The 27,795-nt window shown below is 39.9% G+C and overlaps 1 protein-coding gene across 21 annotated transcripts in view; it reads left to right on the forward strand.

Annotated features, from left to right (window-relative positions):
• LYRM4 (LYR motif containing 4) overlaps positions 1-27,795 on the forward strand; it is a 209,120-nt gene that overhangs the window by 45,233 nt on the left and 136,092 nt on the right. For 19 of the 21 annotated variants that reach the window (XR_006279025.1, XR_006279028.1, XR_006279027.1 and 16 more), the window contains exon 2: positions 8,773-8,893. Coding sequence is in view for 13 of the 21 variants with exons in the window: in XM_043508376.1 (XP_043364311.1) it covers positions 8,773-8,893 (121 nt within the window). In the remaining 8 variants the exon portion in view is untranslated. The other 2 variants (XM_043508373.1, XM_043508371.1) reach the window with 2 other exon arrangements.

The following is a 27,795-nucleotide window of genomic DNA, read 5'->3' on the forward strand; positions in this document are numbered from 1 at the left end:
GCTTTACACTGTGGGTAGCTATCCCACAGTTCCTGCAGTCTCCATCGCCTATTTGAATTCTGGGTAGAAATCCCAGTGCCTGATGGGGCTAAAACATTGTCGCGGGTGGTTCTGGGTACATATCATCAGGCCCCCCTTCCCACCCTCCCTCCGTAAAAGCAAGGGCAGACAATCGTTTTGCATCTTTTTTCTTGACTTACCTGTGCAGACGCCATACCACGGCAAGCATGGAGTCCGCTCAGCTAACTGTCACCGTATGTCTGCTGGGTGCTGGTGGACGTGGTACTGCATTGCTACATAGCAGCAGTTTATTGCCTTTTGGCAGCAGACTGACTGGTAGCTGTCGTTGATGTAGTCCTGGGTGCTCTTTTAACCAGGCGCCTGGGAAAATATGGGAGTGACTCAGCCAAGTCATTTCCCTTGTTTTGTCGCATGGCGATTTGAGTCGTACCAGCAGTGCACTGTCTTTTAATCTGCAGCCAGCAGAAGATGATGGCCAGCAGTCATACTGCACTGTCTTCTGCCGAGCACCCAGGAGGTGACGTTGGCTAGCGGTCGTACTGCACAGTCTGCAGCCAGCAAGATGTATAAAGATAGATGAAGTGGCTCAAAACAAGAAATAGACCAGATTTGTTTTGTATTCATTTTCTCCTCCCTCCTTCCCTCTGTGAAATCAATGGCCTGCTAAACCCAGTTTTGCGTTCTATCCTTGAGGTTTTGAGTTCTATCCTTGAGGCGGCCATTCAGTTTCTCGCAAAGCCACCCTCTTTGTTGATTTTAATTCCCGGCAAGCCAACCCTGTAAGCCATGTCGTCAGTCGCCCCTCCCTCCGTCAGGACAACAGCAGACAATCGTTCTGCGCCTTTTTTCTGTGCAGAAGCCATACCACGGCAAGCATGGAGCCCGCTCAGATCACTTCGGCGATTAGGAGCACATTAAACACCACATGCATTATCCAGCAGTATATGCAGCAACAGAACCTGGCAAAGCGAAACCGGGCGAGTAGGTGACATCAGCGCAGTTACGAGTGTGATGAGGACATGGACACAGACTTCTCTCAAAGCACGTGCCCTGGCAATGTGGGCAGCATGGTGCTAATGGGGCAGGCTCATGCAGTGGAACGCTGATTCTGGGCCCAGGAAACAAGCACAGACTGGTGGAACCGCATAGTGTTGCAGGTCTGGGACGATTCCCAGTGGCTGCGAAACTTTCGCATGTGTAAGGGCACTTTCATGGAACTTTGTGACTTGCTTTCCCCTGCCCTAAGGCACAAGAATACCAAGATGAGAGCAGCCCTCACAGTTGAGAAGCGAGTGGCAATAGCCCTGTGGAAGCTTGCAATGCCTTACAGCTACCGGTCAGTCGGGAATCAATTTGGAGTGGGCAAATCTACTGTGGGGGCTCCTGTGATGCAAGTATCCAACGCAATCAAAGATCTGGTGATATCAAGGGTAGTGACCCTGGGAAATGCGCAGGTCATAGTGGATGGCTTTGCTGCAATGGGATTCCCTCACTGTGGTGGGGCCATAAACGGAACCCATATCCCTGTCTTGGCACCGGAGCACCAAGCCAGCGAGTACATAAACTGCAAGGGGTACTTTTCAATAGTGCTGCAAGCACTGGTGGATCACAAGGGACATTTCACCAACATCAACGTGGGATGGCTGGGAAAGGTACGTGACGCTCGCATCTTCAGGAACTCTCTTCTGTTTCAAAAGCTGCAGGAAGGGAATTTTTTCCCAGACCAGAAAATAACTGTTGGGGATGTTGAAATGCCTATAGTTATCCTTGGGGAACCAGCCTACCCCTTAATGCCATGGCTCATGAAGCCATACATAGGCAGCGTGGAGAGTAGTCAGGAGCCGTTCAACTACAGGGTGCGCAAGTGCAGAATGGTGGTAGAATGTGCATTTGCATGTTTAAAAGCACGCTGGTGCAGTTTACTGATTTGGTTAGACGTCAGCAAAACCAATATTCCCATTGTTATTACTGCTTGCTGTGCGCTCCACAATATCTGTGAGAGTAAGAGGGAGATGTTTATGGCGGGGTGGGAGGTTGAGGCAAATCGCCTGGCTGCTGGTTACGCACAGCCAGACACCAGGGTGGTTAGAAGAGCACAGGAGGGTGCGGTGCGCATCAGAGAAGCTTTGAAAACCGGTTTCATGACTGACCAGAGGACCCCCCCCCTGCGTTCTTGGGTGTCTGGGTGAGGAGGCTATGGAACTTGGGGAGGAGGGCAGTTGGTTACACAGGGGCTGTAGTGGCGGTCTGTGCTCCTGCTGCCTTTCCTGCAGCTCAACCATATGCTGGAGCATATTAATTTGATCCGCCAGCAGCCTCAGCATTGAATCCTGCCTCCTCTCATCACGCTGCCGCCACCTTTCAGCTTCAGTCCACCACTTACTCTCTTCAGCCCGCCACCTCTGTTCTCGGTCATTTTGTGTTTTCCTGCACTCTGACATTGTCTGCCTCCATGCATTTGTCTGTGCTCCGTCAGTGTGGGAGGACAGCATAAGCTCAGAGAACATTTCATCGCGAGTGCGTTTTTTCGCCTTCTAATCTTTGCTAGCCTCTGGGAAGGAGAAGATCCTGTGATCCTTGAAACACATGCAGCTGGTGGAGGAAAAAAAAAGGGACAGTGGTATTTGAAAAGACACATTTTATAGAACCATGGGTACACTCTTTCACAGTAAACCTTGCTGTTAACATCACATACATAGCACATGTGCTTTCGTTACAAGGTCACTGTTTGCCTCCCCCCACCGCGTGGCTAACAGCGGGGAACATTTCTGTTCAGCCATAGATTCATAGATACTAAGGTCAGAAGGGACCATTCTGATCATCTAGTCCAACCTCCTGCACAGCGCAGGCCACAGAATCTCACGCACCCACTCCTATGAAAGGCAAACAGCCCAGCCGGAACGGGCACCTCTGAATGTCCCTTTAAGAAAAGCACCCTATTTCAACCAGGTGACCATGAATGATATCACTCTCCTGAGGCTAATACAGAGAGATAAAAAACGGATGTTGTTTGAACGCCAGCAAACATACACTGCAATGCTTTGTTTTACAATGATTCCTGAGTACGTGCTACTGGCCTGGAGTGGTAAAGTGTCTACCATGGTGGATGGAATAAGGCTGCCCTCCCCAGAAACCTTTTGAAAAGGCTTTGGGAGTATATCTACGAGAGCCACAAATGCCAGGGCAAATTAATCATTAAACATACTGGCTTTTTAACCTTGTATTGTATTTTAAAAGGTACATTCACCAGAGGTCCCTTCTCCACCTGGTGGGTCCAGGAGGCAGCCTTGGGTGGGTTCGGGGGTACTGGCTCCAGGTCCAGGGTGAGAAACGGGTCCTGGCTGTCGGGAAAAACGGTTTCTCTGCTTGTTTGCTGTGAGCTATCTACATGCTCATCATCATCGTCTTCCTCGTCCCCAAAACCTGCTTCCGTGTTGCCTCCATCTCCATTGAAGGAGTCAAACAATACGGCTGGGGTAGTGGTGGCTGAACCCCCTAAAATGGCATGCAGCTCATCATAGAAGCGGCATGTTTGGGGCTCTGACCCGGAGCGGCCGTTGGCCTCTCTGGTTTTCTGGTAGGCTTGCCTCAGCTCCTTAAGTTTCACGCGGCACTGCTTCGGGTCCCTGTTATGGCCTCTGTCCTTCATGCCCTGGGAGATTTTCACAAATGTTTTGGCATTTCGAAAACTGGACTGTAGTTCTGATAGCACGGATTCCTCTCCCCATACAGCGATCAGATCCCGTACCTCCCGTTCGGTCCATGCTGGAGCTCTTTTGCGATTCTGGGACTCCATCATGGTCACCTCTGCTGATGAGCTCTGCATGGTCACCTGCAGCTTGCCACACTGGCCAAACAGGAAATTGAAAATAAAAAATTCGCAGTCGTTTTCCTGTCTACCTGGTCAGTGCATCTGAGTTGAAAGTGCTGTCCAGAGTGGTCACACTGGAGCACTCTGGGATAGCTTCCAGAGGTCAATACCATCTTTTTGTGTCCACAGTACCCCAAATTCAACCCAGCAAAACAGATTTCAGCGCTAATCCCCTTGTCAGGGGTGGAGTAAGGAAATCAATTTTAAGAGCCCTTTAAGTCGAAAAAAAGGGCTTCATCATGTGGACGGGTGCAGGGTTACATCAATTTAACACAGCTAAATTCAACCTCAATGCCTAGTGTAGACCAGGGCTAAGTACAAGAACTGGAATGTCAGCATGATGATTGCTTGGAAACGATTTGAACAGCAAAAAAATATTTTGGATGGAGACAGTGCAATTTCTGTCTCATGTGAAGCTGTCTTTGCCCTGGTCTACACTGCAAAGTTATGCCAGTATAACTACATTGCTCATGGTTGTAAAATTCCACATTCCTGAGCGACACAGTTATACCAGCCTTCCCCCACCCACCCCCTGTGTAGACAGTGCTATGTTGATGGGAGAGCTTAGATCAGGGGTGGCCCACCTGAGCCTGAGAAGGAGCCAGAATTTACCAATGTCATTGCCAAAGAGCCACAGTAATATGTCAACAGCCCCCCATCAGCTCCCCCCCCGCTCCCAGTCCCTCCCACCCACCAGCAGCCCTTCCCTCCCCGCACCTCCCGATCAGCTGTTTTGTGGTATGCAGGAGGCTCTGGGGGGAGGAGGGAGAAGGAGCAAGGATACTGCAGGCTCAGGGGATGGAATGGAAAGGTGTGGAGTAGGGGCAGAACCTGTGGCAGAGCCAGGGGTTGAGCAGTGAGCACCCCCTGGCACATTGGAAAGTTGATGCCTGTAACTCCAGCTCCAGAGTCGGTACCTATACAAGGAGTCGCTTATTAACTTTTGAAGAGCTGCATGTGGCTCCGAAGCCACAGTTTGGCCACCCCTGGCTTAGATATTATTTGCAATAATAATATTAGGTTAAAAATATTCCAAGAGAATTAAAATTCTGTTCTTGTGTAATTTACCTAGAATAGACTCAGCAGTTTCTGTGGACAAATTCTGCCTTCCTCCCATTCACCCTTCCCCCTCCCACTCCTCCACCCCCATATTTTTTGTCTCTTGTTCCCCTGGCCTTCTGCATTGATTATTTATGATGGTTTCAAACATCCATTATGATAATTTTAATACAAGAGTTTGCATTGCGGGTTAGCTTGCTATTTTTGTTGCAGCAACTGTGTCATTTCTGAAACCTGCTTGCTCAGGCTGACAATGTAGTACATACTGCAAGAACCATTTGAATCAACAGGAGCAAAAGGCGTAAGGTATTAATCCGCAAATAACTATTATGCCTGGATGAGTTTATTTTTATTATTATTTATTAAAGGATATTCAGATGCTCTACGCTCTCACTTGTAAATCCTGTACTATATGAAAATACAGAAGAATTTGTGCTGTGTTTATACTGCTTGGACTGAGAATGAATGTAATCATGATAATTAGTAGTCAGTCTGCAACTCACTATGAGCCAAACAAAGGGATTTCCTTGGAGCAGCTATTCTCAAGAGAAAAACAAGTGTGTGCAATAGAGGGCATATGCTGTCCATGCGTCTGCATATCCTTGTTTCTTGCTATGTACAGCATGTGTGTTTCTATAATTTTAAGAGGGCTCAGTTGTTCAGAGACCTGCAGAGGTATTGCAGCCAGAGTGTTACTGGCGGATTTTTCTATGAGCATTGTTAAGATCTAGAAGCATGAGAGGAGGATAAAGATTCAGAACTGAGGCTGTACAAAACAATCAGTTTTTATCTTTTGTAGAAGATGTTACATTGAGAAGGACTAAAATATATGTTAACATTTTTTTTTTTTAAACAAATCTTGGAAGAGTAGAATGGGTTGGGTTTGGAAACTGTTTACCTTATACCTCCCAAAAAGGAAGAGAGGCTGAACTTACAGTTAACATTCAGGATTGGATGTTAGGAGATTCAGGTTCTGTCCCTGGCTTTGCCACAGACTTCATGTGTGACTTAAGGCTAGTCACTTGAACTCTCTCCTTCTGTTTCCTCAGTACCTTGCAGAGATATTGTGAAGCTAACTTTAATTTTTGTAGAGTGCACTGAAATATAGCACTTTCCATCCAAGGATGTATAGAAAGTTTTAATAATAGTAAATTGCAGCAAAATTTTGTCTTCCTACTACAGGTATTTGCACGTTTATGCCCCAATTTTGCAAAAGCTTAAGTACATGTTTAATTTTAAGCACGTGAAAAGTCCAGTTGATTAATTGGAACTACTCACATGCTTACAGTTAAGCGTGTCCGTAAGTCTTTGCAGGACTGGGATATAAAATGGCAGCTTACAGATTTACAGGCTTATAGAAATTAGAGAAGGAAAAGATAACACCAGGTAATCCTTTAGTCAAGTCTGCTGCCCATACATGTTTATTTCTTGCCATACACAGTGTTTAGACAGTAAATGTGAATTGTGCCAGTTCTTAAATACATCAATTTTCTTTCTTAACAACTGTGTTTGGTGTATTGAGTGAAAAACTAGAAAATGGATAATTAATCCATCATACATATAAAAGAGCAAAAGCAATCTGGGGCCAAACCTACAAACATGCATGTAATTAGTCCCATTAAAATTAGGGGGGCTACTCACCTTGGTAGAGTTACTCACATGAGTGTTTGCAAAATAAAGCTGGATAACGAACACCATTTTTTTTTAAAAAAAAGATAGAAAGTGTATGTTAGGATTGTATATCTTCCAGGAAACAACCATTCCCAGAAAACCACTGATTTTTTTTTTCCTTTTAAGAAATAGAGTACATTTAAACACACATGCACCCTGGATGAAGAGCATTTTCTTTATCCAGTCATTCATTATCAAGCAACAAATTAAACTAAATCTCAACATTTTTTGGTTATGTCTGCCCCAGAATAATTAAGCAGCTTGCCCTCAAAATTTTTCTAGGGCACCAGCTGCAAATAAGAATGAGCTTCCATATTTAATAAATTCTATTAACTACACACACATCCATGTAACATTATAGGTGAACAGGCCCTAATTAAAAGCACACACCATCTGCTGGTTTGTGGCAGCAGGGTAGCACTTCATAACCACCCCGGTTCCTGTGATTGAAATGTATTATTTATGAGCTCTTACAAAAATATGTCATTTACCTCATGGAAACTGCATTAAGAGCTGGATGGCACCATCTAATGGTATGGTAGAGAAGCAGGTTGTTAATCTTTTTTCTTAAGAATATTCTTTTTGATATATATATATATATTGGGTGGAGGGAGGGGTTAATGATCAGATTTCCAACAGTTTCATGTTGGACCTGAAGCTTGCATTTCATTTTTGTATTAGATTGAAAAGTAACATTTGAAAATATTAAGCTATTGGAGTGGTTTTCATTGTTTTTTTCTTTCTGTGCAAAATGTTTAAGTTTGAGATAAATATGTTTATTAGTGTGAGGCATTTTAAATGGTGATAGACAATAATAGTGTGAATTACAAAGATATCTAAAAAGTATCAGCATGCACCAAATACTTTTATTATCTGGCCTCTCATAAAAATATCTACTGGTCAATTGAGAGTGTCTTTTAACAAAAATGAAATTAATCTAGTGTTTGTAAAGGGATTTATTGCAGACTGAACAAAAATTATTTATTGGCTTTTGAATATGGTGGGAGAATTCTGATCTGTGTTTCAAATGGCCGTTGGGACCTAAAGTTTTGGACATTTTTCTGTGTTGCCTTGCAAGGGCAGAGGCCACATCCTCTTTCCCACCTGTTAGTGGGACTAAGGGCACTGTTCCTCGAGTGGAAAGCAAAATGCACATTGAGAAAAATAAAACACCTTTTTGAATGGCTGATTCGGCAGCTCACCTTTGGTGACTTTCAGGTTACAAACTGATGTATGCAGTGGTTAGCATTTTGCCTGATGACCCTTGGAATGCCAGGAACAAGAATCAGTGCACTGATTCAATCACTCTTGACAAGAAAAGAGGAGACTGAAATATGAGTGCTACAGAGCACCAGGATAACTAGCATCCAGCAGAAGTAGTGCTGTTGTGCTATTTCAGGCTTTTGCTTTGTAGTGCCAAGCAGTGCTGCATCTTAATAGCAATAACAGGCAGAGCAATAATGATTGGACTATTCTTGTGGCTACTCGTATTGTTACAAGGCGATCTTTGGTTTAAAAAAAAAAAGTAACCAGAGAGCATGTAATGAGACCCTCCAGGTAGTTGTATTTAACTTTAAAAAAACAAACAAAACAAAACAAAACAAAACAAAAAAACAACCCTGCCTTGGTGAAGAAAGTTTAGACAACACGGGGGCTTTCTATGTTTCCCTTGGTATTGTTAATTATTGTTTCCAGTGATGAAACCACCATCTTTCTTGCCACACATTAAGTAAGGATGTGTAGAGGAGTAATTCTACTGTTTGTTTTTGATTCCACTATATGTTTATAATCTACAATAACATTCCAGTCTGTTGGCATAGAGAAATGTTTATACATCTCAGAGGTGATGTACACATGAAGAAAATTGAAGTATATGAAGCACAGAGTTCTTCCACATTAATTTCTAGTGAAGCTGGTTTTACAGTTCAAGGCCCTGACCACTGTTTTATAGTATTGACAAGGGCATGATAGGATTTAACCTGAACACAGAGAGAGAATATAAAGTTTGAAGCAGATAAATGGACGATTAGCGTGTACAGCTGTTTGTAAATATCCTCAACAGCATTTACTACAGTAGCCAAACAATTTAAAACTTGTCTTGATGTCAAAACTCATACACTTACGGATGCTTTTTTTTTAACAATGTCTAGAACATATGCCATCAGAAGGATAAGAGATGCCTTCAGAGAAAACAAACATCTAAAGGATTCAGAAGAGATACAAACATTAGTGAATAAAGCAAGAACAAACCTAGAGATTATTCATCGGCAGGTAAGCATACTTTAGTTCATCTCTTTTACTTAAGAATTGTAAAATGCTGAATAACATGTTCTCCCCTAAAGGGTGTAAGTCCCATGCCAGTTTACAGAAGGGAAAGAGAGATCCTGTACAAGTATTATTGTTCACAAATGGTGGGGAGGCGGAGTAAGGGAGTGAGTGACTGGCACAGTATTCAGTTCTCCTTGATTGGAAAGATTTAAGCATGAGTCCCATTAGTACTAATGGGATTCTACATACTATTCTCTAAACTCCTTTGCTGTCCCTCTTTTTTCTGCTCTTCAGTCCTCTGCTGCCATGTGTTCTGTCTTTCCTTTGCTTTGCTTTTCCCTGTGTTGTGTTTTCTCTTGGTCTCTATGTCCATCTCCTCATCCTTTCTTTTCCTCCTTCCCCCATCACTGGCATATTAATATGCTCACGGGAGTGCCAGTAGCTTAAGCCTCCCTTACTCTGTTTTTGCCCAATTTGAGGCACACTCCAGTATGGTGTAGAAGCAGAAGCATATCCATCCTTAACGTTTTTTAATACGTTTGTGACAATATTTTTTGCCTGTTTGCACCCCAGATATCATTGATTCCTGTCCACTGTGTTCACACCAATGTGCACAGGGCTAAGGAGGGTAGTGAAATGATTCCTTGGAAAACATATCAAACTTAACTGATTAATTTTATACATAATGTATGATAAGAAGTTGTATCTGTAAGTTCCCTCTAGCCTCTTACTTCAGAAATGGAGCCTAGCTTACCATTTTCTTTCAATCCTCATGATTATTTTACATTTGTTTACATTTTGTAGGCTTTCTTTGCAAGGAAAGGGGCTAGAACAATTTTTATTTCAAGCGAAAGCTAAGATTGTTCTTCAAATTTATTTCTCCCACGTCAGGGAAGGTCTGAGGCTGCAGGCTTTATGGGGCCAAAGGACAGCTCTAAATTAAAAAGCTGGAAGACCGCTTGCTAAGTGGAGTCAACTATTAACCATTCAATAACAGCAGAAGAATACCTCTGATATTATTTGTTGAAAGAAGGTTTGTTCTTTAAAAGTGTGGGAGGCGGGGGGTCCCACTCATATGACCTGCTGTTTGGCGCCAGCAAGCCACAACTAGTTCACATTCAAAGATGTCTTCTAATTTTGGATGCCTTAACATTTATGTATCCAACTGGACACACCTATGACCTAGCTTTCACTGGTCCCATTAACCTAAGTGGAGCTGTTGATGCTCAGGTCCTGCCTGTGTCAAGTTCAATATTCTCAAATTGAGGCAATTATATTTGGAAGCCATGCTTGGGAAAATTTGGTCCTAAGTGATTTGGTCCAAGGTATCATAGTATGTCTGTGACAGAGCTTGGAATAAAACCCTGCTCTCCTTATTCTGAGTCCTGTGCTTCAACTATATAATATTTATGTGACCAGTCCTCCAAAATCTCAATGGGGCTTTGCAGAATTGGGTCTTGGATCTTATTTCATGTCAGTTGACATGATGGGGAAAGGAAGAAAGCACTTTTTCTAACCTAGCTGGTGAAAGAACACACAAAATTGGTTAGGTCCTTCAAATATGTGCTTTTGTTGTTTTGATGCCTAAAGAAAAAAGGAGCAGGGAGATAACAGTAGCAAGTTAGGTTAATCTCTGTTCTACATTCCCACTACCTCGTTTGGTTCCTGTTTATAAAATAATAGGCACCAGATAGCCACTAGCAAATATAGTTGTTATATTTTTTTAAGCGACATTGTCACAAGATGACCATTCAGTCTTTGTTTGGATCCATGAATGCATTTGTGTTTAAAGTTTATTCAGAACATGGTAATGACTGTTGTCCTGACATCAACAGAATCATTTTAATCCATTCATTTTGTTTGCCTTGTTACTCTGAAGTATTCGCAAAAAAATGAATTTAATAAGAGATAATCTCGTAATTGTCAATCTAGAAATAATCCTCTAGGGCCATATTTTGCCTTCAGCTATGAACATGCAAATCTTGGTGAAAATGGCTCAGACATATAAAGACACAATTACACCTGTAGGGGGAAATTTTCAAAGGCACAAAGGCCATATAGTTAAGGCGAAGATTTTGTCACAGATATTTTTAGTAAAAGTCACAGGCCACGGGCAAAAAAGAAAAATTCACGGAAACCGTGACCTGTCCATGACTTTTATTTAAAAATATCCCTGGTAAAATGGGGATCTGCAGGTCCCCACACTGCCTGAAGCAGGGCAGCTGTGCAGGGGCTGCGGAGTACCCCTGCCGCCTGCAGCTTCGGGGGATCCCCCACTGCCTGTGGGGGCCAGGAGCTGTGGGTGCCCCACCTCTGGTGTCAGCCGGGAGCTGCGGGGGGTTCCCCACTGCCCGCAGCGGCTGGGAACTCGGGTTCCTGTGCCACCCATGGCAGCTGGGAGCTGCAGGGTACCCTTCTGCCAATGGCAGCCAGGGGCTTCGGAGTTCCCCCACCGCCGGCAGCTCCAGGGGCCTTTGCTGCCCGTGGCAGCTGGGAATTGCGGGGTACCCCGCCACCTATGGCAGCTTGGAGCTCCAGGGGCCGCCAGAGGCAGCGGGGGTACCTCACAGCTCCCTGACCCCATGGGCAGCGACTTCCATAACTAAATCATAGCTTTACACATAGAACCTCAACTCCCACTGATTTTCAGTTTGGATTTTCACATTTGAAAAATTTAAATATTTAAATTTTAAAATAGTCTTAATTTGTAATGGTTTGATACACATAACTTAAATGCATTGTAAATCAGCAAGATCATTTAGAGATCTATATTTTTCTCTTCTACAAAACCATTTGTCTGTTTCTCAATTTTGTTCTTTAATTTGTCTTGACTATCTTCACCTTACATTTGCTATAGGAAGACCTAAGTCAGTTGCTAAGTCTATAGCTTTTAAGAGCTTTTACTCTCCAGTGGGGTTTCTTTCATGTTCTAAGCAAACCTGCTGATTCAAAAAATGTCTTTAATTCGATTGCATTTGAGATCACTCTGTGTACAATTTCAGGGAAAAATATATTTAAAAAGCAGGGGATTTTATAGAAATGAGGAAGGGGAAATTCTTGTCAGATATGGAATATTTTCACTATTTTGGAAGCGTTAATTTTATCTAAGCATTTCTTTGGACACCCTTTTTTAAATTTTTTCTTCTTTTAGACAAGATAGAATCTTTCTAAGTCTGGGTGTATATGTATATGGGTGTATATGTATCTATATACAGATATATTTTTATTAGAGTAAAAATAATAGCAGATGGTATGTGGTGAGGCTTCTCTTTAAAAACAATCTAATAGAAGGAAATGAGTTTAGCAAGTGAATTTCAGAGATGTCTGAGCTGTGGGGGGCCTTGAATGTTGATATTTGGGATAACTGAAGCTGAATTAGTCTCTCTATCAAATGAAAAATGTATTTCTAAATAAGCAAAAGTCATTGTCAGTCTTTTATTGTGGAACAAATTATATATGTCAATGCTGTCAGCACGTAAGGCAAGCTCTAAATATTAAGAAACAACTCTCTACCTTGTCCTAAAGTACAAATATAAATGAGGGTGAAAATACAACAGACCTATAGTTTCTTCCATTCTGTGTCACACTTACAATCATCTGTTCCATGAAAAACATCATTTTTGCGTGACTCACATTTCTCTAACATCTTGATTGTTTATTTTCAGTCTTATTTTAAGTGAACAATTTAATTAATGAAGTGAACTGATATAAAATAATGAGTTTATATTTAAAACCAACCCTAAAACATATATTATATAAATTGTTTTGGTTTTTAAACACAAAAGCAATGAAGCAAATATTAGATGTAGTGTGCATTTTTGTAAGTTTGGGGATTTATTATAATATAGCACAGCTGGTTTTGCTGACTTTTTCATTGCATGTCGACAGAAATTAAATAATATCCCAGCTTGCTGACAATTTGTTGTTACTGTGAAATCAAATTTACATGCTAATTTATGGTTTAGTCATCAAAGTGACCATTGAAGTATAAGGTTCATAAATAACAATTTGAATCAGTCTAGTGGGAAATGTGAAATAGTGACAGATTACTGTCATTTCATGTCAGTTACCACAGTATTTTCCTGAATGTTTTAAAAGGAGCTTTATAAAGCTATAAAGCATGGAGGAACATTAATCTCAACCTCTGTCTTCCCACACTTTCCTAGTTATTGCTTTTGATTTGAAAATAGGATGGGTAAGGGAGAGAGCAGCTCACAGATTCTTTTCTGCCCATAGCACATGGTATGGAGGTTTTTCTTGTATCTGATCTGCTAACAGCAGAGAAGGAGATTATACACTGTGACCAGCATATTGTCATCATTAAAAGAGTGGAAAAGTTGCAGTTGTTAATGCCAGCATACAGTCAGCTCTAGAAGAGCACGGTAACTTTAATGTAAAATCCTTTGTATGTGGAATGAGTTCTACTGTCACCACTAGTGTGATATGATGTCTACCACTTGCTTATCAAGCTGTTTCTATTTATGCTCCCATGACTTCTCTGAAGAACTATTACTACTGTTTGAACATGAGGGGGATTGGAGAGGCTTCCCTGAAAAAAAAAGTATTGCTTTTCTTTAGATTGAGGGTTTATACAAGCCACTTTGAAGGCTCATTTGTGTTGTGTGTGTTCAAGTCCTAGCTAGTTCTCTTCATGACATCACAACAGCCTTTGATTTTCACTGCACCAAAATGAAAATCTGTATGGGACCAGTGTGTTTTGGTTAAATGCCTATTTTAATCCACAAAACTATTTATTATTATTTGTTTTCATCCCACAAAAGACTTCCTTTTAGCCTTAGATTGAAACTTGAAGGTGTTAGTCTTCTAGCTCTACATTTAAGAAGGAATTACTCTGGATTTCCCACCAGATATGAAGACTACAGTACCGATCATTCTTGTTTTGACATCATATCACTGAAGTACCCTTCAGTAAAAAGGTTTGGACGCCTCATTGCTTTTGCTTGTTCTTTCATGTAGTCCAAACTGAGGAGAATTGTGCTTCATACAGAAGATTCTCTTGCAGGGTGATCAACAATACATCATAAACTTCTGAAGGAGCACTACATGAGGGTTTTCCTGATTAGTGCTAACTTATCTTCCAGGTATAGCCATACTCTGAGTGAACAGATGGACAGTAATGACTCCTCTCTTTAATATCGTTTGAATTGTTTGACTTTCCTTTCTTATGTATATGAATGGAACTGTAAGAAGAATGTTTGTGAGTTATGACAACTCTATTTAATGGGCTGTGCTTATAGTACTAAGTACCAACACTTTAAAATATTTTTCACATTCACAGCATATAATAAACCTCTTCTAATCCTTGCAGTATTCTTTGGGGTTGGTAAGCATTATCCCCATTTTATTGAGATGAAAACAGAAGCAGTGTTGAGTGATACAGCCAAAGTCACTGTCAGATCCAATATTAGAATTCAGGAGTTCCTATCTCCCAGTCGTGCGGTTATGCCACACCTGTCTTAATCTTGTAAGTCTTGGTTTTTCCATGCAATTTACTGTAATTAGTTGACAAGTATATTTCAAGTTAGAACCTCTGTTTGTGTATACTCTACCGTTAGAATAATTCTTCTGAATTAATAGTTTGCTTTTTGAGTTACATTATATCCGGTACAGTAGGGCATATCCAGAGTACTTGACCTTCTTGATGCAGTCATTGCCAATATGTCCCCTCAGCAGTGTTATGGATGCAAGCAACAACTTGGTGGTACCAGAGGTTATGGCTGATGAATGTAGTAGAACAGCACTGGTATTATTACGAATTAGTAAGAATATATCTGTAGCATAAAAAATGAAGCATAGAATATTTTGAATCTTTTTTCTTCCTTTCAGCACCTCCTAAGTGGTTTGGTTAAATGACAGTCTTTTAGTATTGTATGTGTTGTTGTATTCAACATTTTTATATTTTTAATGTTCACAGGTTTTTAGAGAATGTTAGAGGGGCACAGACAATTTGAAGTGTAGTCAGTTTGAAAAGCAAAAATTAAATTTTGCTTAGGTTCTGAACTTGCTTTTGGATCCCACTGCCAACTTTTTTTGTGGTTTTACAACCATATTTTCCTGTTGTTTTACAGAAATGGGGCTGACTGACTATATGGGGGGAACAATGGAATTGGCTCATATAGACACAAACTAACATAATTGAGAAAGAAGGGGTTTTTTTCCCCTCTGATCTTTTCAGTTCTAATAAGCTTAGTTTTACTTGCAACAGTGGTAGGAAAAATATTTTAGGAGAAGTGGGCAGGTACTTTTTAAGCATTCAGAGTGCCGGGTCCAATCTACAAAATCTTTAAAGGATTTGGAGTTCACCATCATATAGACCTTCTCACTCTGCAAGAGGGCTACTTAGACTAGTAAGCATTAGAGGCAGAATGCACTTAGCAGCAGAACCTTGAGTATGAAATTTCTTGCTAGTAATTTAAATTTAAGTCTATAGATAAGACAAACATTTAGGGTTTTTTTCCCTCTTGTTATGTGAGAGTTGCAAAATTATATAACATCTTTGGTTATATAATGGAAATACTGTAGCCAAGAGCACAGCATAGTTGGAGAGAGCTTTGAACCCCCATTCAGAAGGTTTTTTGAACACCCACAACATTGTTGAAAATTTTGTACTGATTACTGTTGATGCTGGGGGTTCATGAACCAAAAATCTGAACATTTCTGTTGATACTGACAGCAAATTATCTTTGTACACAAATGAGGTTTCTTTTTATCAGATTTGCTACTGGGAAAAAACATGTAAAGGTGACAAATGAATTTACTGCTTGCTTCAACAGGTTCATCTGAATTGATTTTATTTTTAAATGCATCCGATGAAGTGAGCTGTAGCTCACGAAAGCTTATGCTCTAATAAATTTGTTAGTCTCTAAGGTGCCACAAGTACTCCTTTTCTTTTATTTTAACTTTTTAACTCTTGCACGTAATTCTAAACTTTACAAAGAAAAATATCTCAGAGTGCCTGTAATTATCTCCCCAGAATTTAAAAACTCAGTGCAACATAGAGTGATAAGATTGCTAACGTAAGTTCTGTATCTCTGAATGGAAAACCTGCTTTCCCCTGTTTTCCCAGATAATCTACAGTTCAGATGGAGTATATTTCCAGGGAAGGGAGTGGGCATTTGTTTGTTTATTTGGCTTTGATCATTTCCCCTCTCCCTCTCCCTCTTTTTCTCTGTCCTTTCTTCAGAACCATGTATGTTGTTTATCTCCTTATGTGAAAGCCCAGAAACAAAAGCACATTGCTCTCTCTAAGAGCCTTTCTGCAAGTCAGTGAGCAGAGTGATTGATAGTCAGTAAGCTTCCACCTTTTCCCTTGATGGTGACCCAGCATATTTTCCTATCTCTGCTGGCCTGGGAAATGGAAGCCCCAACTTCATCCTGAACCCAGTTCTCCTGCATACCGACATGATAACCCATCCCTATTGGCTTTTTTTAAAGCCTACTATTGATTACTTTTTTCCACTCTGTTCTCTTGGATAGCTCTCCCAGCCCTATGGATCTCAGTGAAGTTAAAAAAGTGTGTCTGCTTTTCTCCACAAATGTATTTACTAATAGCTTTCCTCTCTTGGCGCTTCATTACCATTTTACCTATGATTTTTGTTGTCAGAGATTAGTTATTTATTTGTATTACAGTAGAGATAGTCCCTGCGCCAAAGAGCTTACAGTGTAAATAGACAAATCACCGGGGGGGGCACAATATCCCCATTTCACAGAATAGAAACAGAGATATTAAGAACTTTCCCAAGGTCTTACAGGAAGTCTGTGGTAGAGCTGGGAATTGAATCCAGATCTCCTGAGTCCCAGTCCAATGCTTTAATTGAAAGACCAATCTTCCTCTTGGTTTGCAATTAATTGCAATTTGGCTCACCTGTCTTTGAGCTTTTTTACATGTTCAAGCTTGTGCTGATTTTCATCTTTCATTTGAAACTGAGCAAACCTTGTTTGTTTCATTCAAATTGCACTTAAGTTTGAGTTCATTTGAAAGGAGAACTCGAGGTACAAATCTGTGTGAAATGCAACTGCCCCTGTTTTAAGCAGGCACCCTAGAAGCATGCAGTGAGAGGGGGAGGCATAGAATGAAGAAGTGATTAAAAGCCTTACAATGGCTAAATTTTCAATATTGTCCCTTGGAAAGAGGAGTAGGTGTTCTCCTTGCTGACACTTAACACAGTGGTCAGTGAGGTAAGAAAAATCTAATTCTAGAATTTTGCAAGAGGAGAAAAGGGAACCTGAAGTTAAAATTAAAATGGGGATAGCTACAATAGTGTTTTGTAATAGAACGTAAGAATATGCACATTTTTTGTCTTTTAGCTGGTCATAGCTTTGGAAAAAACGGGTAGGGTGGGATGCAGGAAGTGAACTGAAGTAAGAGTAACTTTGAACACGCTTTGATAAATTTGAATAAAAATCCAGAGGGATTAATGTTTGGTCCATCACAGGACATTATTAGCAAGGTGAGACCTGCTTCTGACCAGTCTTCTCAAATAGTTTTTATCTTGGCATATAGTATTAGAGAATGTGCAATATTGTAACAGATGCAAAAGACCAGAGCTGTCACAACAGTTTAATTTCAAACATCTGAATGTGCAGGAAGTGTAACAGACATTATACCCTTCTTCTTCAGGTGATACTGCTCTCTAGATTACACCTGTTCCAGTCTCCAGGGCAATGTTAGTCTTTAGGCTTTCAATCTAACACTCCTGATGGAAGACAAGGTTGTATTTTCACAAATGATTGCTGCAGTTTGCTCTGTCACTAAACTCCAAGTGGCAGATTCTATATGTAATATTTATAAAAAAACAAAAACAGACCCTACATTGAAGTAACCTTTAGGTTGTGATACTTGCCATCAAAGACAAAGGTAATTCAGAGTTAAAGGGTGAAATCCAGTCCATCCAAAATAAGTGTTACAAAATGGAAATGTGTATTTTGAAAACAAGCACTTTACATCTGTAGCAAGTATCTCTATGAAAAATGACTCTGTTTTTGCAGCAGCTGCTTGTAAAATTCATAATTTTGATCTTTTTGAAAGATTATTTACAATAATATAAAAGTGATGTAAACATTTTATGGAGGTGCACAACTTCTCTTACTAGGGTGATCAGATTTTCAAAGTGGTGGGGAGGGTACATGCTCACATCACAGCAGGGTTCAACAAAAAAGTGGTGGTAGGTGTGAGGGTGGTGTACCAAGGGGAGTTTGACTTTTGGGAGGTAGGGTGAAAATAAGGGGCCCACTACTCCGCCTTTCTTCTCTCAATCAAAAACTGCAAAGCGACCTTGTCCTCCTTAAAACTCTCTTTGGCCATGATGCCTGAAAAAAACTTGACAGTGGTTAAGCAGCTGGTGTGGCGAGACCACTGCCTGTCATGCTGACCACTGTTGTCTCTGGGTTACCTTGTGCTCCTACGTCTGTTGTCTCACCTTTATACTTCAATGGTAAGATCATTAGGGTAGGCATCATCTTTCATATATGTTTCTACCTAGCTCAGTGGGCCTAGGACCTCTATGCACTTCCACAATACAGATGAGTAATAATAATATAGCACTACCCAGAGTCAGTGAGCATTTTATTGTGTGTGTGGGAGAGAGCTATCTATAGGAAAGTGGCTCATTTAGGAGAGAGGAAGTCAGTTTGGCAATGTGTTAGTGGAGGAAGTTAGAGTTGGTACTAGAGGCACACCTGCACTTAGCCAGCTCTAAATTTCACCAGCTAAGCAGGCCAGTGGCTCTTTGAGGTGGCTGGAATCTCTGGAGAATTCCATTTTTGTAAATTACAAGCAAGACAGGTTATGAAAATAGGTACATTTGTACTTTTGGGTGGTATGATTGTCTACCTGTTATCCCCTTGTACTTCCTACTTAGCTGTATCCAGTGTCAAGATGCAGATAAATACAACTTCCAACCTTTCGCTGCAGCAGCACTTCAGCTGGATTACTTCCAAATGAAACCACCAATGGGAGTTGCACTCATAACTCAATTTAAATATAAAACTTTGCAGAGGAATAGTCGGTAGAAATAACTTCTGTTCGTTACAATTCAGTATGTTTGTACCATGTTTTAATCTGGCTATCCAGTTCTATGTTGGAATCGGTGTTTCTGATTTGTAAAGCTGGATTTCTGATGTTGAACTGTGTCCATCTTGAAGCTGAGCATTCTCACCTTTTAAAGCATGGTGTGTGAGAGGGACCAGCCCTGCAACAGAGCAGAGTGTTTATGGGAGAATTTTGGATTTATCAATCATAAGTCAACTCTCAAAAGTAGCCAAGAAGAAAGATGTGGGATTGTGATTTGTTTTTGTTGCTAATGGGGGAAAAAAGCCTTTGCACAAGACTCACATACATGTTATAAGTTATATTCATATCTGAATATGAATCTGACCTGGTCATAATTTTTCAGTAATCTATTTGGGGATAAAGCATTATATAAGTCCTTGCTGGGAAAAATGGAACTTGCTATGTTTCTCTCCTGATATAGTGTGGGGGGGTTTTGTTTGGTTCGGGGAGAGGGAATTTGGTCTTTTTTTAAAATTGGTGATTGAAAGAAAGCAGGCCCAGGCTTGGTGGTATCATAAACTGATCAAAGATGCTTCTTTCCAGAATCAGATTTAAAATGCATTTATCCAGGGCTTCAGATTTTCTGGGACAGCTTTGTATCACTCCTGAACTTCAGTCTGTGTGATTCAGGCTGACTTTGTCAACACCATCATTATCCCCCCAATCACCTAGGCTTGCAAACTTGAAGTGCTATTTTTTTTAATAACTTCCTTTTCTTTCTCCCCATACATTCAGGCTCCTTCCTCCCAGCAGCTCAACATTACAACCTTTTCTCTCTGTTTTTATGGTTAAAGATGCTTATCTTTGTCTTAGTTCTCTCCCACCTCAGTAGCTGTGCTCCTCTCTGGCCTCCTCAACTTCCATTTTGCTCCCCTCCAGTCCATCCAGAATACTGTCGCTAAAATCCTTTTCTTCACTTGCTGATCAAATTCCTCCATTTGTTTCTCCCATTGCTAACATAGCAAGTCCAAGAGTTTTGATCGTGCCTTCAAGGCTCTGCACAAGTTTATTCAAGTTACATCTCTTCTTACAACATCTCCCTAGCCTTGTTTGCATCATCAGTGAATCTAGCTTCACCCCTCCCTTTCTTGCCTTCATTTTTTTGTGCCTTTGCTGCTTTCCCCCTCTGCCTGGAACATCCTCCCTATCCCAGTATACTAGGTGCCAATGCTTTTCTTTAAAATCTCTATACAAAGCTAATTTCTTGTATGAAACCCATAAACATTAACCAGTGTAATTAAAAAAAAAAAAAAAAAAAAAAAAAGCAAGCAGGATATGTAGTGAGTTAGATTTCAGTTAAAAAGGGCTTTATTTTGGCAGTGTTTTTCCATAAAATTCTATTTGACAACTCAGCCTCGATTATCACCCTTCTTCGTTGTAATTTTATAATTTATAAAATAATTCAAATGCTGTTTAATCTCTGTCATTTGTTGGCAGTGGCTGTTCTTAAAGCACAGAAACCAGAGAGTATGTGCTACCTTACTGGCGGTAGGAAAGAAATCAAATGCGTTTTATCTGATATATTGTGATGAAGGTTGAGGTCTGGGGAAGAAAGCCATCAGTTTTTAATATCTGTATGTTAGTCTCTCACCTTTGAAACTTTAACCAAGGAAGACTCTTTTCCAGATAACTTGTAGTACAGGAGGAAGTTTAATTAATACATACATGATCTCCTGGGTAATACTGCACTGCTTCTCTTTTCAGCTCTGCATCTAGAGAAGTGTGCTCTTTTTTGATCATTACAAGCAATAGCTGCAATGCCCTTCATCTTGATGGAAGGCATTAGGCCAGTACCTTATTTCCAAAAGCAGGTTTAAAAACAACAAAGAATAATGGAGTCCAAATTAATCTGGTCACATTTAAATTCTGTGTTGGTTGGGTCACGTTCATGTGTCTGTCAGGTATGTCAGATGTGTATATTTTTGTCCTCTCTGTGTGTGTCCTCTGTGTGTGTGTGTGTGTGTGTGTGTGTATATATACACACACACACACACACACACACACACACATCATCTAAATGGTGAGTTCACATGAGGAATGTGAACAGTTATTATTTCCCTGGCCAGCTAGATAATGTGTATATATATGTACTGTTGGTGTACAGTAAATAGGCACATGCACACACACACAATATGTATAACTCTTTGGAGCAGGTACCATCTTTTTGCTCCCTTTTGTACTGCTCCTAGCACAGTGGGGTCCTGGTCTATGTCTGGGACTCATAAACACTACTACAGAAAAAATAGTAATAATATGCTCACAATCTATTTTTTCTGTGTGCAGATTGTATATCCAAATACAATGATCTGGATTATTTTAACCATTTCGTCAGGTAATATGTTTAATCAGAGCATCATATGACCTGACCAGTTAGCCTTTCATGTTAATACTATAGCACCTTGTTTGTACTTTGCTTACTTTTAATGTTGACCCAGTGCTCACCTTGTCTGTTTTAGTGATTTTAATTTTAATCAAAAGTACCTGGTGTCTCCCAGCAACCTAATTTCCCTTTGCGTTTCTCAGTAGTGAATACTTATTGATGGTCATTACTCTCTAACTGCTTTTGCCAGTGCACCTCTGGGAGGTTAATCAATCTTGTGCTTTTTTAATTGACATCAATAATGTGTTTACATTTATCAGTATTTCTTAATTGTCAAGTTATAACAGTGGAACATTAATAATAAATCACGCCAATGGTGAACTTCACACATTAGAGTTTTAAGAGTCTCCTTAAGCAATTTGACATATTGTAAATTGCTTTGGAGTGATTTGTATGTGTTATATGGGAAGAGGTCCAAAAATTGGTATGTAAAGTCATGTACTGTAGAATAAATAACACTAAGGAACCAATCCATTGAAATGACAGTAGGATGGTTTTTGCCATATACATTATATACTATTATGAGGAAGGAGGAAGCAAATCTTTTAAGGGCTAGTTTAAAGGCCCCAACCAAGAATGTGAACCCATTGTGCTATGTGCTGTACATAAATATGGTAGGAGAAAGTCCCTGCCTTGAAAAGCTTACAAACTAGATGAGACAAAGGCTGGGTGAAAGGAATTATTATTCCTATTTTACACATGGGAAATAAGGCACAGAGAGATTAAGGACTTGATCCAGATAAGCACATAAACACACAATTAACTTTAAGCATGTGAGATGTCTCATTTAAATGAATGAGACCATTCATGCTTAAGATTAAGCATATACTTAAGTGCTTTCCTGTGTTGGGGCTTAAGTAACTTACTTGAAGTCACATAAGAAGCTTCTAGCAGGGCTGAGAATTGAACCAAGATCTCCCAAGTCCAAGTCTGGTATCTTAAGACCATCCATTCTCTTTCTTCTATCCCCACTAGCTTCATGCAGTAATAAGCTGCACATATGACAATCATCTGAATGAGAGAGACCTGGCAAAATGCTGACCATGCTGTTTGCTTCAATCATAGTGTTTTACAGACTGTCTTGAGGACAACTTCCAAATTAAAGACATGTCTAATGAGAATGGGAAGAAGGAAATGGGGGGGAAGAGGTGAAGAAGATTAAATACTTGACAAGAAGATAACACTGAGCACCAAATAGGAGTTAAAAATAGCACCAGTGAAGCAGCTATTTACTTCCTTCCTAATTTTACACTTCATGATTTTTTTTATTTAGCTCCTATGATTTTAAAGGTAAACTGAAAAGCTTTTACGATAAATATATACAACAAACATTTAAGATCCTAATCATTAACAGAATATGTTGTTGTTAGACTTTAAAGCTACAAACTTAAAAAAAAAATTATCCTTACAACTTACCTGGTAAGACTGGAGTTCAGGGTTCTCCATGTCTCATAGAAGGTATTGTTCATTATTTTGTTATTTATAAATCATTTATAGTGCTATGGCTTTAAATGGTTCTTTACACAGAGCAAGAGAGAGGTATCCCTTAAAGATCCCTTTAAGATAAAAGTAATAATCCCTTAAAGATCCTTTAAGATCCCTTAAAGATCTGACCATCTAAATCAAATTAAACAACAAATGAATAAGCCAGGACATGAGACAATTGTTCAAGAGTGAAAGAAGGAGTTTATTAATGATGACAAAAAGGGTTGGGGGTTGCATGAGGATCTCTTCTTTGAAGGAGCAGAGAAGGATGTGGATGAGGATAGGGAGACTGTTCTAGGCATAGTGGCAGCTTGATAAAAGGCGCAAAGTTGAGTAGAAAACGTGAAAACGGGAGAGGAGTAAAATGAAAGTATTGGAAAGAGTAGGAAATATCAAGATTATCTAGGTCTCTGTAGATGAGGAGAAGCTTTGAATTTGATTTAGGAAGAGGCAGAGAGGAAGTGGAGAGTTTAGTGGATCAGAGCAGACCAGTGGTATTTTGGGCCAATGGTGAGAGTCATGGGGGCAGAGAAGAGAGAATTACACTAACCAGGGTGAGAGATGAGACACTCATTAGGGACAGTGATTTGGGGGGGGGGAGGATAACTCTATCTGAGCATTTATACCATTTGCCATCATTGTAATATCTGAGCAACTTTTGCAAAGTGACCAATTTAAAGAAGCAACAGCAGCAGGATTTAGCGAAGGAGTGGATATGGTAGGGGAGAAAGGAAAGAGGAGAGAGAAGAGTCACAAGTTCACCGAGGTCTCAGTCCTGGGGGATGGGAAGGTTGATTAAATGTCCAAAGCTTGTTCCTGCATCTATGGAAATCTGTGGCAGAGCTCCCACTGATTTCAGTGATACAGGAAGAGGTCCCCCAGGCTTTAATGGTGTTTGACTCAGTAGCCATTGTCATTTTAGTTCCTCAAGATCCTGAAGTGTAACACCAAGGTTCTCTCATTTGAAAAATATTGTTTCTAGATAGATTCTTATTTACTAGTTTGAACATATGAAAAAGGACAACCGAAATGACAAGACAGCTGCCATCTTAGTGAACTGAATGTTATTGTGGAGGCCTGGCATGTTCCACCTATCATGATTAAATCAATGTGAAAACTTGGCCTCCAGTTCCTGTATTCCATATTCTCTTCTAACTCTCTAAAGAGTGACACACAAAACGCACTCTGGGGAGAGCAAGAGATTTTACTGTTAGTACTATAAAGTTAAAAGGTTTCTACCATCAAAAGAGGCTGTTAAATCGCATAAAGAACATAAGACTAAATGGTAAAAATCTTGTAAAGTTCAGTTTACTATTCTGGCAGCCATTCTGCTAGCTGCTTGTACTTTTACACAAATGTTCAAAGTAGTGAATAAAAAGAATCAGTCTTCAAATGAGATGACATTGGCAAGACAGCCTTCAAAGGAACTAAATTACAATGGTTACTAAGTCAAAACCTAGATGTTTAATCAATCTTTTTATCAAGAGTAAAGCAAATCAGAAAGCCAAGGAGCTGACATTTACTGTATCATAGCAGATTATGTACGTTCCTTGACTGTACAGAAGGATGTGTTGTGGGGACCTTGTGTGGAGAAAGAAGATCTAGAGTCAAAGGCATGCATCTCTTAGTTGGAAAATGAGGACCTATATTCACAGTAGGGCTCAAATAGTGTTTGCCAAATTGGTTTGAAACATGTTAAACCCTTCAGATTGACTCAGATTAAACATGAGACTAATTTAGATTAAACCTGCTTTGTCTGATTCAAATGAAGAAAGTGAAATCTTATTTAAATTGAGTTTAAAAACAGTATTTCACACACTGGCCACCAAAACAGTGTTTAAAATCAAAGTAACCTGAACTTTGTTTTAAACCAGTTCAGCAAGCATGTTTTTCAGTACAGTATAGGCATGGCCTAAATAATAACAATGGTTTCTGTTCCGGATGTATTAACATGTTTTGAAGTCTGAGTTAGGTTAAGAAATATTATGCTGGGACCTGTGTGTTTTTTATTGTATTAAGAGATGACACAGAGGCTGATGAGAAATGAGTATCTGTAACAAATATCATTGCATACCGCTTTGCAGGCTAAAAAGTGAATGTGAGTCTTTTGCCCCAAAGTCTGCTAGCAGCAGTACGCTGGTGCTCATCCAGTATTGGTGCTTCATGTTTTTGAGTGAAATTTTCAGAAATGTATAAGTCCTACTTTCAAAAGTGACTTGGGCACTTAGGAACCCAAGTTACATTGAGAGTCAATGAAATTTAAGTTCTTAAATCACTTAGGCGCTTGCACATTTTATCTTTTTCTTAGTAATACTCTAGGCTTCCCTTCTCTACATTAATGATTAAACCTCTGTGCCTGATTCAGTTTGCCACCATTTCCCACTTTATTAATGCACAATCTCATTTGAAATGGAGCAGCACAATGTAACAGCAGGCTTCTTGTTTCTCACACCTTTTGATACCCATTAATAAAAGCACAGACCATCTCTCTCTCTCTTTCTTCCATACTTCCAGGCTGAAAATTTTCGTTTCAAGTAAATACCCATCAGCCCTGCAGATCTATCTGCAGTAGTTCTTCTAGGAGGTAACATGTAAGCAGCCCAATACATGTATGACCTGAGAGCGGTTCTGAGTACCTGCAGCTCCCATCATGATGGTGTGGGAGGTGATACTATTTATTTGCATGACAGTAGCACTTAGGATCCCCAGTCATGGACAAGGATCCCATTGTGCTGGACGCTGTACAGACACAGAACAAAAAGACAGTTCTTGTTCCAAACCTTTGAAAAACTCATATCCACAGACTTTAAGCATACCTATTCTCCCCTTTTTTGGGAGGGGCAGGAGGGAGAGGTAATTGTACCAGTTTACCAGATAAAGAGGTTGATCTTTAGGTTCAGTGCAGAACATTTACCATTCCTACTGAAGTCAACAGGGGTTTGACGCAAGTGATACGTGATAGTTTACTGTGAGTACTGGTAGAATATGGTTCGTTATTTGTGGCCAGTTAATTGATTTGAATTTTTTTTTAAATTGTGTACCTAAATAGCAGTAATGAATTCAGAGTACTGAAGGTGTTCATTAGTTTCTTAATTTTTTCAATCCTTATATGCTGCTTGCTTGCTTAAGATTTCATTTGAAATGGTAAAAATTAGACTTCTTTATTTTACTTCCTGACTCTTACTGTAAAACACAAACATGATACTGTGTTTCTAATATAAAAGTGTTATGAAACTTAGAGAGAGGGAGGGAAAGTTCTGACCTATTTTTATAAAAGAAAACAAGAATAGGAAAGGTAGAACACAGGAGCAAATAGACCCAAAGTTTCCCACAGTATAGTAATAGATATGACCTTTAATATTGAGGCCTTTGGATCAAAGTTAAGTTGGCATTAAAATTTTCTAATAAATTCCCTGCTGAATCTCAGGGTTTCTTCCCCTCAAAGTTAATTCAATAGGGTCACAATAAAGCAAGTGCTGTCTGTGTTATTGTAATTGCTCTCAGCAGGCTGGTGGTAATATTGCATAGAAGTGCCAGCTACTGTGCTTTTATTTCTCTCTTCAACCACGCTCCTTCCTACATACTCCCTCCCCTCGTCTCTCAAGTCCACCCCAAATAGGAAATGAAGCTGTTTTAAATGCCATTTGCCTCTCATTTAAAATGCTTTTACAGTGATGCTTTCCTGAATCCTTTTCAGCGAAAGAAATAAAAGCTTAGTTAGACTTCTTGTGGAATAATTGGAGACTTTTATTTTCTTTCTTTAATTCTGGTCCAACCTTTAAGCACTGGATCCAGCCTTTAAGTTCTTACGTAAAGGATGTTATTTCTAAACACAAAGGGCTTGGTTCATCTCATGTTGGTTTGACTCTGTGAGGGTAGCAAATTGACAGATAGTTCAAGAGTTTCTGTAAGGGTGTGGAGGATGGCATAGTCATGGGAAACCAGGTAAAATAATAATGTCTTTCACAAACATTCTTCTGATAGGTTTCAGAGTAGCAGCCGTGTTAGTCTGTATTCGCAAAAAGAAAAGGAGTACTCGTGGCACCTTTTCTTTATTCTTCTGATATTGAGACATACCTGGTTGTCCTGTTCCTGTAAATTACTGCTATCCATGCCCAGTCTGGTTTATTGAATAGAATAATTAATCTGATATTTCTTGTCCTGTGGAATGCAAGTTTACGTGTGACATTCATGAAACTACTAGTAGAATATTAGTCTGGGCATAGACCATTTCAGTGAATAAATGGGTACACAGAAACACTGTGATCATTGCTCTTTGCATATGTTATACAGCTGTAAGTTGATACATAAGTGTTAACATGAATTTGGTTTCACTTATTTTTGTTTGTAGCTACTATTGTGTCCGTAATTTGGACACTGTTGCTTGGATCCTAATTCCCAGATGCAGCTTGCTCCTCTCCTTCCTCAAACATGCAGTCTTAAATAAACATACAGATTTGGTTGATCTGGGTAACATGCAGTGTTATATGAGAGGCTGCCCACGTTGTAGCCAGCTTTTTTCATCTATTGCAGAGGTTTTTTAAAATACAGTATTTGCATTAGATTATGATTATTTTATTACAGTTACACTTGGGACCTTCAATGAAATATCAGTCTCCCATTCTTCTAGGCATCATACAAAGATGTTTTACAAATACAATCCTTGATCCAAAATGCCTGCAATCTGTCCTCCCCTAACTGCACCTTTTATCTGTTAAAACCTCCCTGTGTTACATCAGGATTCTGAGTATGCAGATTTGAAATTTAAAATGGAGGTTTTTGCTTGCACCACTGCATCATACTTTTGTGAATAGTAAGGAAAGAGCCCACTTATTTGTCACTTTTTCACCCTATTTCTCTGTTGCTTATTATTTCTCTTCACCCTCCCACACATTTTTTTAAATTATTCTTGTCCCACACTCTTGGTCACGCATCATACCCTACTGGTACAAAGTGCACTGCAGTGTC

Source organism: Dermochelys coriacea, chromosome 2 (genome assembly GCF_009764565.3).
Source record: "Dermochelys coriacea isolate rDerCor1 chromosome 2, rDerCor1.pri.v4, whole genome shotgun sequence".
Classification (NCBI taxonomy): domain Eukaryota; kingdom Metazoa; phylum Chordata; order Testudines; family Dermochelyidae; genus Dermochelys; species Dermochelys coriacea.